The sequence below is a fragment of the Antedon bifida genome, chromosome 1 (genome assembly GCF_963402885.1).
Source record: "Antedon bifida chromosome 1, ecAntBifi1.1, whole genome shotgun sequence".
Classification (NCBI taxonomy): domain Eukaryota; kingdom Metazoa; phylum Echinodermata; class Crinoidea; order Comatulida; family Antedonidae; genus Antedon; species Antedon bifida.
This window is the reverse complement of record NC_136226.1, coordinates 4,863,224-4,877,580: the sequence shown is the minus strand read 5'-3', so window position 1 is coordinate 4,877,580 and position 14,357 is coordinate 4,863,224. Positions and strand designations below refer to the sequence as shown.

The window sequence follows — 14,357 nt, the reverse complement described above, 5'->3', positions numbered from 1 at the left end:
AACCAGTCGTTAAAACAATAGAGGGCGATGTTTATGAATTTATTGAAGATCTATTTTTATTATTTATTATAATAATATTAATATGCCTCTGATTTATTGTTGATATACTTAAAGAAAAAAAAAATGTTTGATAACGTATTTAAAAAAAATTATTCTATTTACTTTTATTTGTGTGAATTGGATAATTACTTACAGTTATTTACTGGAAATTAAATGTTAATAACAAGTGTGTGTCCTTTAAACACAAACAATATGTGGACTAATAGGCATATTTCGAACAACTAACTAGGTTGAAATAAAATTGTGTTCCAAATTTTTCTTAAATCTTCGAACCTCAACTCTCATTTCTAGTAGGCCTATACTATAGATGAAAAATGTATTTTGCCAAACAAGCATGGCCATAATTGCAGACATTCAACCCATGGACGTTCAAACGGGACATATTCTATTGATTGGGGCAATACATTAATGAGCATTTTAATTAATCTAGCTATTGTTTTCTTCGATCATCATTGTTATCCTACGAGCATCTGCAATAACGAAATTTAAGACTTCCTACGTACTGATGGCGCTCTTTCATATATCATCTAAAACTTCTCTGCGGTCTTCCAAAGTCATTTGAGTACAATGAATGTAGTGTGCAGACGTTCCAGAATATCCAGTATCCCGTGTGTACACGGTGGGCCTTCTAACACGGTAACATCCTCCTAGAACATGATAGTGCGTGAAGAAACATAAACCAAATCAACAGATTTAATAATAGTGGTATAGGTCGTCTACGTACACAGGCCTACGTTGGAAATACATCATATTATAAAAGGGTAAAATAATGAACAACAGTGCATTTGGGAGGCGCCGTAAACCTTCCACTCACGCAGAAGTAAAAATTGCCGTTACAGGTTTACGAGGAGTCGGAAAAAGTGGTAAGTATGCTTAATATTTAATTGTATTGGCCACACATTCAAAAGCTATCATGAATAATCGCAAACTTTCCGCGCGCATTCAAATGATGATAAAATAGGTATACGCGCGTGTAATAATTCTGTCATTATGTACGTACATTGATTAGGCCTACCAAGGGCAAAACAAGGAAATACAGACTCGCAAGTTCACCTTTTTCGGTATTTGTTAATGTTGTCTTGATTCCAATTAAAATTGTTCATGTTTGCATTTGTATGTAATTGGAAATAAATGTAGACACACAACAATTAATATTGTCCATGATTTAGGTATTGGTTGACTTGTTAGGCCTATTGTAATACATTAACAATTTAAGGGACAATATCCCCCTACATTCATCAATTTGTATTAATTTTAAAACAATAGGTTGAATGTTTCTATAGTCTCTCTCTCCCTCACCTCACAATGAAATATAAGTCATTAGGTTAAAATCAGCACATAATGTTACCATACCCTTCCCACACCTTAATTTAAAATCATGGATCCGTCACTGGTTGATGTGACGTAAGGCCTGAACATTTTTTAAATCTCGTTAATAATTTTTGTTGAACTTGTTTTTCTGCATCATTAGGGGCCTAATTGTATGTCCATAGTACTGTATTTCACCTGTCATCGTGCTTTTTATTCCACTTGGATTAGCTGGCCTCAATTTCATTAAAGTATCGGACTAGCAAGTTTTCCCATTTGAGTAATTATTGTGGTATGTAGGCCTAGATCTTTCCGACAACCAGACATTGTCTCACGGTCGTCAAATGTTATCAAATAAATATATTCATGAGCAATTGCCTTTTCCCATTTGATCAATCATTCTGACATTGCCTACTGTACTTAATTAAGAATTAATATGAATATTTTGAATATACAGTAATGTTATATTTGTTATGTACAATTGTATACCGTACAGGGCTTGTATTGAATTACGCGATTTTAAAATAAAATACAATACGAATAATCATATTATTATTAGGCCATCTTATTATTTTATATAAATTACTATATTATACAGTAGAATTGCTCACTGCGGTCACCCCCTATTCAGGGAACATCCTTATTTTCAGAAATACTTCGTTGTTCTCGAAAATGTCCCATTAATAATAGGGGTTCTAAGTATTTCCCCCTAACCCAGGAGATGACGTACGGTAACGTTACGTACACGACATAGAATGTTTAATACGTCTACAATAGGACGTGCAACTTTTCATTTGTGATTAGTTTGAGCAGTACAACTCCCTGGTTTGAGTGTGTTACTTTCTGATTCGGTCTATCAAACTATGGCGCGCCGCAATAATTACATAATCGAGTTTTGAACATGATGAATGTGATTACAACTTGAGAAGATCCCCCACACAAGATTCCGCCGGGAACCATAGTAATCCCTAGACCCATACATTGAAGAAATGTTCAATCATCATTCAATTCAGGAACGCGGGTGCGTCACATTAAAATCTACTTTAGACGTGTGAGAGACGGAAAAATAAATAGAATTTCAATGGGTTTTCACATGAAGAAATAATCAGTGCATAATTTGTCATCACTTCCAATTATGTTTCTAAATTTGGATCGCCTCCTAGCAGGAGTAAGTGAAGAGTTCAAATCAGAAATGCCGCTGACGAAATATTTCATTATTACGGTAAATAACTCCACTATTATTTCCTCCAGTGATACCACGACGCGATTATCAGTACATTGACGCGCGCGTAGTAGATAATAAGTTACGTGCTGAATAGACGATACTTTACGCGCGATCAATGGGTATAATTGACGCGCGCGCTCAATAGATAATAAATTACGTGACGCTCAATAGATGATACTTGATAATAATTGACCCGTGCGCCCAATTGATGATTGTTACGCCTTTTCTACGCGCGCGTTAGTTTTGTGTCTAACGATAACCAAACGGCGATTCCAAAACCGAAACCTGTTGAATTAATTCCAAAATGAAATCAACAAGAAAAGTCACTTTGCTCCCAAATCTGCCTTTTTAGTAGTTCAATATTTGGATATCAACAGTCTTGGCTGGTTTTTCTATTTCAAGTGCTTAAATTATGAGGACGAGGATATTACATGGTACACAATCAACTGCACTATTTAACAGTGAAAACATGATTGGCAATCCGTGTGAAGTAATTTGTATTCTCGAAATACCCAGCGGTATATTGACAGGTACCCGTGTATGGTCAACCGTCCTTATAGGGCCAGCAATGCACCGATATGGAGTACAAATTAGATTTTTTTTAATGTTCTGTTCTGTCTGTATGCATGTAGTCGGCCGCGTCTATAACATGTAGATTTCAATGAAGGTTGTATATTTTACTGACGGTTGGTGTAGATGTCAATGACGGTTGTAGGATTTCAATTACGTTAGATTTCATGACGGTTGTATTGTAGGATTTCAACTGTCATAGATTTCAATTACGGTTGTAGATTTCAATAACGGTTGTAGATTTCAATCAATGACGTTTGTAGATTTCAATGACGGTTCTAGATTTCAATTACGGTTGTAGATTTCAATGACAATTGTAAGATTTCTATTACGGTCGTAGATTTCAATAACGGTTGTAGATTTCAATAAATGACGTTTGTAGATTTCAATGACGGTTGTAGATTTCAATCAATGACGTTTGTACATTTCAATGACGGTTGTACATTTCAATGACGGCTATAGATTTCAGTTTTAGATTTCAGTTACGACTGTAGATGTTGATAACATAATGACATTTTTTTGTACATTGTAGGCTAGTACTGTCTGAAACATTCCGTGTAAAGGCCGATTTACACAGACGAGCGGCAACGGTAAAAATATAGAATCTATATGTTATTTCTCATGACCATTATACTTACACAAAATGCGGAGCGGTCGGGCGGGTCCCCCTCATGATAAATACTACTCTCTGGGAACAAGTTACGCGGTTTACCGCATACCGTTACCGCTCGTCTTGTAAATTGGCCTTAAGCCTACACCTTTCGGTAAATCCATTTATAAGTATGTCCTTTTTAAAATTTATATTCCGTGTACACAGTGCAGGACTGTCTGTAAACCCATTGTCGTCTTTTGAAGAGTTACACCATCAGAAATCCAACAAAAATCAATTGTAATGATTACAGCTATTTTATTTATTACTTCTTAATTTCAAATCTTTCTTAATAATCAACTTCCATAACGAGAACAGATTGCATTTGTTATTATTATTGATGATATTAGAACAATCTCGAATAATTCATACACATAGGCTAGATCGGATCTTATCGCATTTGTTTCAATTTGCTTCTGCTTACATTTCTCAACGTAATAAATACCGTCATAAATTTAATTTGAAGTTTCAGCTAAGAGTTTATGATTACCAATTTGGAATGGAAACAAGAGTGGTTAAAATATTGCAGAATAAAATTAGTTTTGCGAGAGATTTATACGATAGGTTATTGGGCTCAATATAAATTTAATTGAAAGGAATGTTGAAGTGCATCCAGTATGTGAACAACCACTGTTGTGGCTGTGTTGAGTCATGCGTGGTCTAAAATTGGAATTTTTGCATTAGCCCTAAAAATGTATAATATTGAACACATTAGGTGTCGCCGGGTTTGGAGTCTTTACCTTCGGGGTTGGAAAGTCAAAATTTCAATCGTCGAGTTTAGGTTTTGCCCGCCAAACACATTTTCAAAATAATTATTGGAAGGCCTAGTTATGAAAAACCGATGAGCACAACTTATTTTGGAACTTCCCGTTGTGTTCATTTCTGAACATTTGTTTAAAAGGCGGTGAACATTAAAGGGCACACTGGAACTGGTGGAACGCGCGTATGCCAATTCGTCACGATGTTTGAATGTGGCACAACGTTTTGTTTATGGTGCATTACATTAGGTCTATATAACCATACAGTATATTATTTTCCGTAATTTGTGGTGATTTTACATCAGTGTAGGCTATTATGTATAAACACTTTAGTTAACATTGTGTTCTCACCACAGGCGACAACAAAATATAATTGATCGATAATAGTTGAAAATATTCTTACATTTAGATAATAATATAGTACAGTTCATTAATTATAAATTATATTTATTTTGACGTTTGACGTGCTATGGAAGAATGACTTATTATCCATCGTTTGTATGCTGTCGAGTACTCGCCATAATGGTTCATTATAATATAATGATAGAACATTTTTTCTGCAGTAATTAAATGTCATTGACCGAATAATGTCGATTCATGATTTGATGACTGGTTGTACGTAGGTAGTTATTTGTTGAAACTACCATTTTGTCACTTTCGAGTCGTGTTTCTAGATTCTCGTATAACATTATAACATCCCAACAATGTTATGAACCGAAATGAACTTTATTAAACAAACGCTTCATTTACTGTAAAACAATACTTAATCTGTCATTTCGAGTTAATGACTCACGTAGGCCTACATTAATCGTGCGTACCAACAACCGTAGCTATTCATGTTTGTTAATATTAAGGTGACGGGATCATCGGTCATGATGTCATATGAGGGCGTCCGGAATTATAGTGATGTTCCACCATTGTAAGATCGCCTTCGGATGTTGTTGTCTCAGTCGGTAGCTGTGAAGGCTCCCTCCCCGTTGTCTAGTTCTCCCTTCCTTTGTTAGGCTACACTATAAATACATAACAAACTCGGTGGCTTAAAATTCAGGTTCAGTCAATGTATATCAATAAATTTAAAACATTTTATCGCCATTCCCCCACCTCGTGCACTTAATTTCTATGATTAGACATGAACAATTTCTACAAAAAAGGGTATCCAGACCTATGTAGGTTGCCAAACTTTTTTATTTCATTCAATTATAATTTCACCCCACTTTCTTCCCACACACTTTATGCAGAAACAACCTACTAGTAAATCCCACTTCATGACAATGTCAGTTCCTGATCTTGAAGATCCATTTGCTCAGCTAATTAGGCCCACAGCTAAAATTTAAAACCGTGAATAACCCATAAACCTCCGCCAACGTTTTTAGCTGAACTGTGAGAGTCAAGTAGCTAAAAATGAACAGCCAAATAAGAGGTGTTTGCCGAATTAACACGTACCCTCACCTTGCGTGAGAGGAACTACACAAATCTAGACTATTGCGCAGTTGGTAAAATAACCCTAAAGTATCAATCAAAACACTGTACGCGGCCAGGTAAATATCACCTGGTGGTAACAATACAACCTCCTGTATATTTACACAGAGCGCTATAAAGATAGATCTAGGCATATTAATAAGATATGTTGGATGAGATATATAAAGGGGGTGTGAAACTGGTTCAGTTCAATTAACAGCGTGTCGTTCACTTTATTCGGTTACTGACCGATTGTAATTTACAGACTGCCTTTAAAAACGGATTTAGTCTGGATGTCCAGTTATAATTAAATACAACGTTTCTGATTGGACAGAAACTGGAAGTACTCTTAGTTAAGTAGGTTCTTCAAGTCCCGTGGATTGCTATCGTCTTCACATTCACGGAGCTTCGAAGGATGATGATAAATGTTTCCACGACAACCCGGAGGATGCTGTTAAAGTCCTTGATTATTTTAGATACGAGCAATTGTTTAAATAAACCTTTAATAATTGATGTTCTCATAAACAAAATGTAAACATTCTTTATTTTATATTCGTATGACAGGCTCAGACGGAAAAGAAATACTGGAATGATTTCCAACGTGTTAAAGGCAGAAATCAATCAATTTCTATGTTAAACTGCAAGATACCTTGCCTATTTCCTAAATACTGTATTGCTAGCTAAACCTATAATCTCTATCAACATCTGTATCTATCATTAAATAAATTTTTAAAAAGGCCGCTAAAAATACAGTTGAATGACTCTAGATTTGACTAGGTTCATTTCATTTCGGTTTCCATAAATTATGGCAATTAAAAAAGAATCAATAAATTATTAGCTGAGATTTTGATAAATCAAAACCGAGGTTAAAAAGAATTAGGCATTTTCCAGACATGTGACGTCAGGAGGAATTAATTTTAGAAATGAGTAAATCTGTGTAAAGGATATGATGGTGTAAATTATCTGATCACTATCGCTAGCTCACCTGATATCAACTATTCTGTCAACAATCAGGTGTGTATTCAACTGTGTCTGGTCCAAAAAACAACAAACATGTTTGACCGCTGTCAATCATTTGGGTTTCATAACGCACGAGTTATTATTATTAATTTTATAAAGTCTGTTTTACATTACTGTAGGTGAATCTTTTTCGCGTGATTGAACTTTGCCCTGATTGTTGGTTGCGTATAATTATTATTTATTTCGCACCACACAATGCGTTGTGAGGGATGATCAATGGTTAAACTCTGTCTGTCTCAAACTAGTTTGACAAAAAAAGTGTGATGCACCTAAATACGGTAGTACATGCCCAAACATGATAGTGATATGACATCACTATGTCCATATATGGGCACATCACATTTTTGTTGTCACATAAAGTTTGATAGTGTAGACAGAGCTTTAGACAAAAAACTAGTACTGTGCCAAACTTGAACTCAGAGCTTGTCAAGAAGAACATGCATGCATGCAGTTGGCCAACTTTTTAATACAAGTTTTCAGAAGTCTACAAACATAAAGGCAATCTAACAACAGGATGCTGAAGAGCGCTGGAGAACAAAGTGTTTGTCTGTGGCTGTGACACGATCAGTCCCACGCCCCTTTAACAGACACCGCGGCGGAGAATATGTACATAGTACAGTACTGTTGGTTATTGTTACAGCCAGACATATGATCAAAGGACTGTTACGAGTTTCTATCTTAGCAAGACGAGCTCAGTTTCTTTTGTTAGATTGCTTTGATTACTGAATCGGTTATTTATAAGTAGTAGTTTCTGTATTAATTTAATTATTAAATTAAAATTCCGTCTTGAAATGTATCTATCTTGTCATAAGTGACCAGTGGTCAATCGCACTCGATGCCCACCTCTAATGTACAGGTGTTGGCTCTTAAGGCTAAACGTGACTGCAAATATTATTGTTGAATTTGGAATATAGAAATATTGTTTGTATTGGTGACAATATAACTAACTGGCTTCTGTGGAATGCTATCAAAACCAATGAGTTTTACCTTAAAATTGAGAGTATTAAAAGCAGTTCAAAATATAAATCAAATGGAGGTGGTATGCAAACGATTCGTGATGCAAAGTAACCTACGTGACTAGAAAGAAATCCATTTTAATCTACAGTTTTTGGATTATTAATTTTCCTCTTTTGATCTTAAAGCGACTGTTCGTTCTGTTTCCTGTTTTACATGGAAACAAAAGCGGCAATCCAATTTGAAAGATAATTGGGTAATCTGATTATTTATCAAAATTCTGTTTTGAAATTGTTTTATATAGGCCTATTTAGGGAAATTGCCAATTCATTTATTATACTTGTGGCGAACTTTCTCATCATACACGAAATGCTCTACAGTTTTTATATATTTTTTAGTTTCTTTGACAATTAGTCATTGACAAATTCTAAAATCTGACAGGATTTGAGCCCACGCTACAACTCCAACTTCACGTACTGTATTAAAGTATATTCACACATAAATTACACAAACAGTGTTAAAATAAAGATGTGTGGATGATGATAAAAAAGAGAAGAAAACTTTAAGGTAGTTGATCGTGATCTGCTAAGCCTATAATCCCTCCTACCTTATTGTCGGAACTGCCACTCTTTTATTCCAATGTTTACAATATTTACATCAACACCTTTCTCGAAAATTGTCGAAAACCCATTCATATGAAACGCACGTTCTCAGGATTTAATGTTTTGTTAGTTTTTTTCTCTTTTGTGAGGTTCACTCACCTTTGTTTCATTTCAAAACATAATCATTTTGATAAATAAACAATTTTTTTTTTATGTTTGTGTATTATCTTTTTAAATATAAATATTTTCATTTATAAATATTAAGTTTCCCCTAACATCTTAAAAAAAACTCTGTAAGAGATCATTTATGTTCATGTTTTGTTAGTTTGTTATTATAATCGTCATTATGCTCATCATGATTATCTGATATTCAAATTATGTTCAAACTATCTTTATTTGACATGTGGAAGGCGCTTATCGTAAAGTTATTGCGTTCAAGATTCTATCAGATTAATATTCAATTCCTACCCACACCGTGTAGGCAAAATCATTAATCATAGTGTTAACAATTCTGTTTTAAATTATATAAAATATCAGTATTTTACTGTCTGTAAGATTACCAGTTAATGATTGATAACTTTTAAAAATGCACTTGTGTTTATCGATTCAAGAAGGTATTATATTATATGAAATATATATTTAATATAATAATAGTTATCGGTTAATGAACGACGGAGATTGCTTTGGGCCTTAAGCTCTGTCTACACTATCAAACATTACGTGACAAAAACATGTAATATGCTCATATATGGAAATGATGATGTCATATCATTACCATATTTGGGCATATCATCACCATATTTGGGCACATCACACTTTTTTTGTCAAACTAGTTTGATAGAGTGCAGCAGGTTCTTCGTTTTTCATGCATAAGGCCTACAATACTTTGTTCATAAGATATATTTACTTTTATACTTTAAATAATTAAATTTAGATGCTATTTTTCTTCTGTTAAAATATGTATCTGAATTTCTTAATTTATGTACTTATTACCCGGTATTTTATAAGAAAAAATAAATACTTCTAAAATTCATTTTCAATTTATAGCCATGCTCAAAATCAATAATGTATAAATAGTATTTATGACTAATAACTTATTTCATTTTTCGTTTAGCAATTACAGTTCGGTTTTTAACTAAAAGATTTATAGGAGAATATGGGCACGAACAAGGTATGTTTAACATTTTAAGAATGTATTATTTATACTTATACTGTGTGATTATTTTATATGTCCATAAACTTGTACTTATAAAGTTATAATTTTTCATTTTTCAGAAACAAAATACCACCACCAAACAAAAATCGACGGTGATATAGTTTCTATGGAAATACTTGACATAAATAGCCAGGTAAGTCGAAACGAGTTGATACACTATAGTATTACTTAAAGCTACACTATCAATCAAGACAAACAAAATGGCCAAATATGATATGACGTAATTGTGTCCATATATGGACATTTTTTGTCACATCAAGTATGATAGCGTAGACAGAGCTTAAGATTACTAAATAACAATAATACAAATACCAGTCACCACTATATACAGTACAATAACAATTTAAGAATCTACTCGAACACAAATAAGAACATAAATAAGATAGTTTAACAAGAAATATTTTAATCATGTATTTTACCGCCATCTTTCATGTTTACATTTTAATTAACATCGTATCTAAAATTTTAAATGAAAACAAATATGGTTAATACTGAATTCAAGTATCTTATTATGTAAATATAATGTATTTTAACTACTTAAAAAACTTACTTTAATTGTCACAACATATTCATCACTGAGAATTTAAATAAACGTGAGATTGAACTCACACAAGACAAAAAACAATTTAAGAATGTCGTAAAACAGTAATTTTCACAATGTTATACATTAATCTACAATAGAAATATTTATCATTCAACATTTTTTTGCACTGGTGTCAAATGGTTACTACAGTTGTATAATATGATCACTTGGCTTACTCTTTTTTTTTTCATGGAGAAATACGCCTTACAGCCATCATAAATAATTCCAATTAAAATTTAATTCATCTTATCTCCTCAGGATATATTTACAGATACACAGTTGATTGAGTGGGCAGACGGTATCATGTTAGTTTACTCCGTGACTGACAGAGAAAGCTTTGAGGCGTTATGGAAAGCTCAGAGCAAGATATCAGAGGCTAGGAAATCATTCCCCGTACCCTTCACATTAGTTGCAAATAAACAAGATCTACTTCATGCTCAAGTCGTGGATATCACCGAAGGTACGCAATGACGTTACAGTGTGACTCGCGCTAAAGCTATGTACACACTATCAAACTAGTTTGACAAAAAAGTGTGATGTGCCAAAATATGGTATGGTATGACATGACGTCATCAATTAAATCACATTTTGTTTTGTCACATAAAGTTTGATAGTGTAGACAGAGCTTTAGCCACTGGGGTGAATTGCGAACGTAGGTGCGGCGGCGCAGAACTTTTCATCTCCCCCCCCCCCCCCCCCCCCTCATTCGTCTGTCCGGTCACAACGTCATGGGCTGAGATAGTAACCCCGTGTTTACTTTCAAGGTTTCTAGACGCTAAAGTTGGCACACAAGTCAGAAATGTACACCCAACCTCCAATTAAGTTTTTATCCGAAAGACCTTTTCTTCCAAAATGGTCGCGCAGAGACTCAAACCTGTGTCAAGTTTACTACACTGGGCCAAAGTCTATTAAAAAAAATAGAGATAGAAGTCGAGAAGAGTAGGCTAGTGTTTTATATGTTTAGTTATTAAACACCTATCTGTCTAACGACTAAATAAAGGTAGAATTAACTTTTGTGTTAATTGAACTGGACGACTACACATGTCAAAATGTTCCATTAAGTTAGTGATTGATGTAACATGTTAATTATATACTAGTTGTAGTTTACTGTTTCAACTCTAAACAATTCATTTTTATTCTCTCCAGAAAGATATAAGTAGAACTCATGCATAATTGCACGACTTACCCAAAGGATTCATAAATAATGTGTTTATTAGTCAGCTACAATAACGAGTGCTGTAAAACAAGATATAAATCTACTACAGAAAATGGAAATTTAAATCCGTGATTACGGTTTCTGAAAATCTGAATTTCTTTACATTTTCCAATTCGACCACATCTGACCCACGACCAATATCATATATTCATACAATAATAATCTGGCAGAACAAAATTTTAATTTGTGTGAAGGTTATAGGTTACTGAACCACTTTTGAGGTCTCTTGTTTAAAGTAATTTTACTACCATTCATTGCCTCTTCTTAGAAATAAAAAAGATTGCAGAAGTAGGCCTACCATATATATATAAATTATAATATCAAATTCATCCATGTATGTACATACTTCCATTTACTATTGGCAATTTCTTTCATTCCTCTTTCGAGGATTTCATTTTAATACGATATGCATTTGGCCCTTGTATATACTTTATTCATGTTCCATTGCGAGATAATTGTTTTTGTGTATAGACCTAACTTAAATAATTCGAAATAACCTTTGTTAACTTCGTTAAACATTTCCATAAATATAATAAAAATTAAGTATGTAAACTTAGTTCTAACAGGGAAGAGTGTTCGTTACCAATACATCATTAGTACATTTTAGCTCATTATAATGCAATATATTACACTAAAGCAAATATTATTTTCTTTTGTTATGCAGGACGAGAGTTAGCAAACGAATTGGGATGCTCTTTTAAGGTTTTATCAGCAGCAGAAAATTATAAGCAAATAGTGGACACATTCTATGATCTTTACAGAGATATAAAAATGTTGAAACATGGTGCAAAACCTTCGATTATGGGGAGGATGTTCGGCCGTGGTAGAAAGCCTATGACGTTATAATGACGTTATACTGTACATCTCAAAGTGAACACTGAGGTGAATTACTGAATTCAATTGATACGACTGACGGAACTCAAATAACGGGCTCAGAAACTGAGAGAAATACTTGGTAAAATCAGGGAAGAGTTCGCGAAAGGGGGCGTGCTCTTTAGCATTTCGGCCCATAGTGAAGATACTAATAACTCGAGATTTCAATAATCTTTTTTTCACGTCATAAATAATATATCAATTATTCTGAAAAGCAATAAACATGGTCTGTTAGTAAATACATAAAATAATCAGGACGGCTTGAAGATTATGTGGACGTTATAGACAGGTATGTCGAATGCTTTGCGAGAATTTTGCCAATCAGGAGTTTCCATTATCGAACATCAGTTTGCATCGGAACATTAATCCGCATTGCCGAACATCAGTTTGCATCTGAACATCAGTTTGCATTGCCGAACATCAGTTTAAATTGCCGAACGTCAGTTTACATTGCCGAACATCAGATTACATCTGAACATAAGTTTGCATTGCCGAACATCAGTTTACATTGCTGAACATCAGTTTACATTGCCGAACATCAGTTTACATCCGAAAATGAGTTCACTTTGCCGAAAATTAGTTTACATTGCCGAACATCAGTTCGCATAGCCGAACATCAGTTTACATTGCCGAATATCAGTTGGCATTTCTGAATATCAGTTTACATAGCCGAACATTAGTTCGCATTGCCGAACATCAGTTCGAATTGCCGAACATCAGTTCGCATTGACGAACATCAGTTCGCATTGCCGAACATTCACAGAGACAAACCTGTCAGTTAGTGCGAGAGTGCATAAATAAATAGATCCGTGAAACGTATGTTGTCTTTACTAATGAGGTTTCAGAGGTAGTCATAATAATTTATCTGAACATTTTATAGATTTGGAAACATAGCCAAGGTTTTAAGAAGACTAATGATAGCTTATTAATGAAACAAATCTTGCTTTATTGGTTTTAACCAGATATAACTCAAAAGCAGGCCTTTTGAAATATTATATAAAGTATATCGGGTATAGATTGCTAGTTTACACCACCACCCCCCCCCCCCCAACCCCATTAGAGTGTACCCTGTAGGGCTGTCCCATGCTCCTCGTTAGTTTCACTGAAAGTTTTCCCTTAAACTTATTGCAATCTATATATTTAAAAAATATAAAATTGAATAATTATAATCCATATAGACACCCTTAATATAGGGTCCTTGAATAGGTCTAAAAGAGAAAACTGTACGACGTTCGTGTCCATCATGCTCATCGCTGTTTATTTGACACATCGCGTAGGCCTATACTGTACTTATTCGCAGTCGTTATAGGCTGTTTTGTAATAAAATAAACTTATATGGCTTTGAAATATTGTATTGTCGCTTTTTTCAGAAATTATTTTTTAATCTAATTTTGAAGGATTTGATAAGCTGCTGATAGACTGTTGTTAATGATGATGATTATGATTATGATGATTGTGATAATAATGATGATGATGATGATGATGAGATGATGATGATAATTATGTGGTGGTTTTGATGATGATGATGATAATGATAATAATAATAATAACAATGATGATGAGATGATGATGATTGTTACAGTATATTGATAATGAGTATTATATGACAATGGCCCTGATTGTTGATGAGCTTGCTGTTATCGGTGCTGCTGAATGACAATGTTGGAGCATGGAGGTATAACTCCATGGTTGGAGGCTGATTCTATAAATTATAATTAATGATTCTATTGATGAAGCGTATCATATCATGCTATGATCAGTTTATGCTGATTCCGTGATGACTAAAATAATGTTGAATGATAATATACAGTTACGATATGATGCGTAAATTAGTTTTATAATATGATCAGAAGTAAATAAATGTT

General features: G+C 33.9%; 1 protein-coding gene across 1 annotated transcript; it reads left to right on the top strand.

The window, feature by feature from the left end:
• The first annotated feature begins 643 nt into the window (after positions 1–643).
• On the top strand, positions 644–13,829 carry LOC144852648 (ras-related and estrogen-regulated growth inhibitor-like). Its single transcript, XM_078710576.1, has 5 exons — positions 644–923; positions 9,719–9,775; positions 9,880–9,953; positions 10,662–10,863; positions 12,284–13,829. The coding sequence occupies exons 1-5, from the start codon at positions 830–832 to the stop codon at positions 12,463–12,465; spliced, it is 609 nt and encodes a 202-aa protein (XP_078566702.1). The 5' UTR covers positions 644–829; the 3' UTR covers positions 12,466–13,829.
• Positions 13,830–14,357: the final 528 nt, after the last annotated feature.

Excerpts from the sequence above, each read along its gene's own strand:
- LOC144852648 (XM_078710576.1), top strand. The coding sequence starts at position 830 with ATGAACAACAGTGCATTTGGGAGGCGCCGTAAACCTTCCACTCACGCA. Across the intron at positions 9,954-10,661 it reads TACTTGACATAAATAGCCAG|GATATATTTACAGATACACA; the intron begins GTAAGTCGAAAC and ends TTATCTCCTCAG. Across the intron at positions 10,864-12,283 it reads AGTCGTGGATATCACCGAAG|GACGAGAGTTAGCAAACGAA; the intron begins GTACGCAATGAC and ends TTTGTTATGCAG.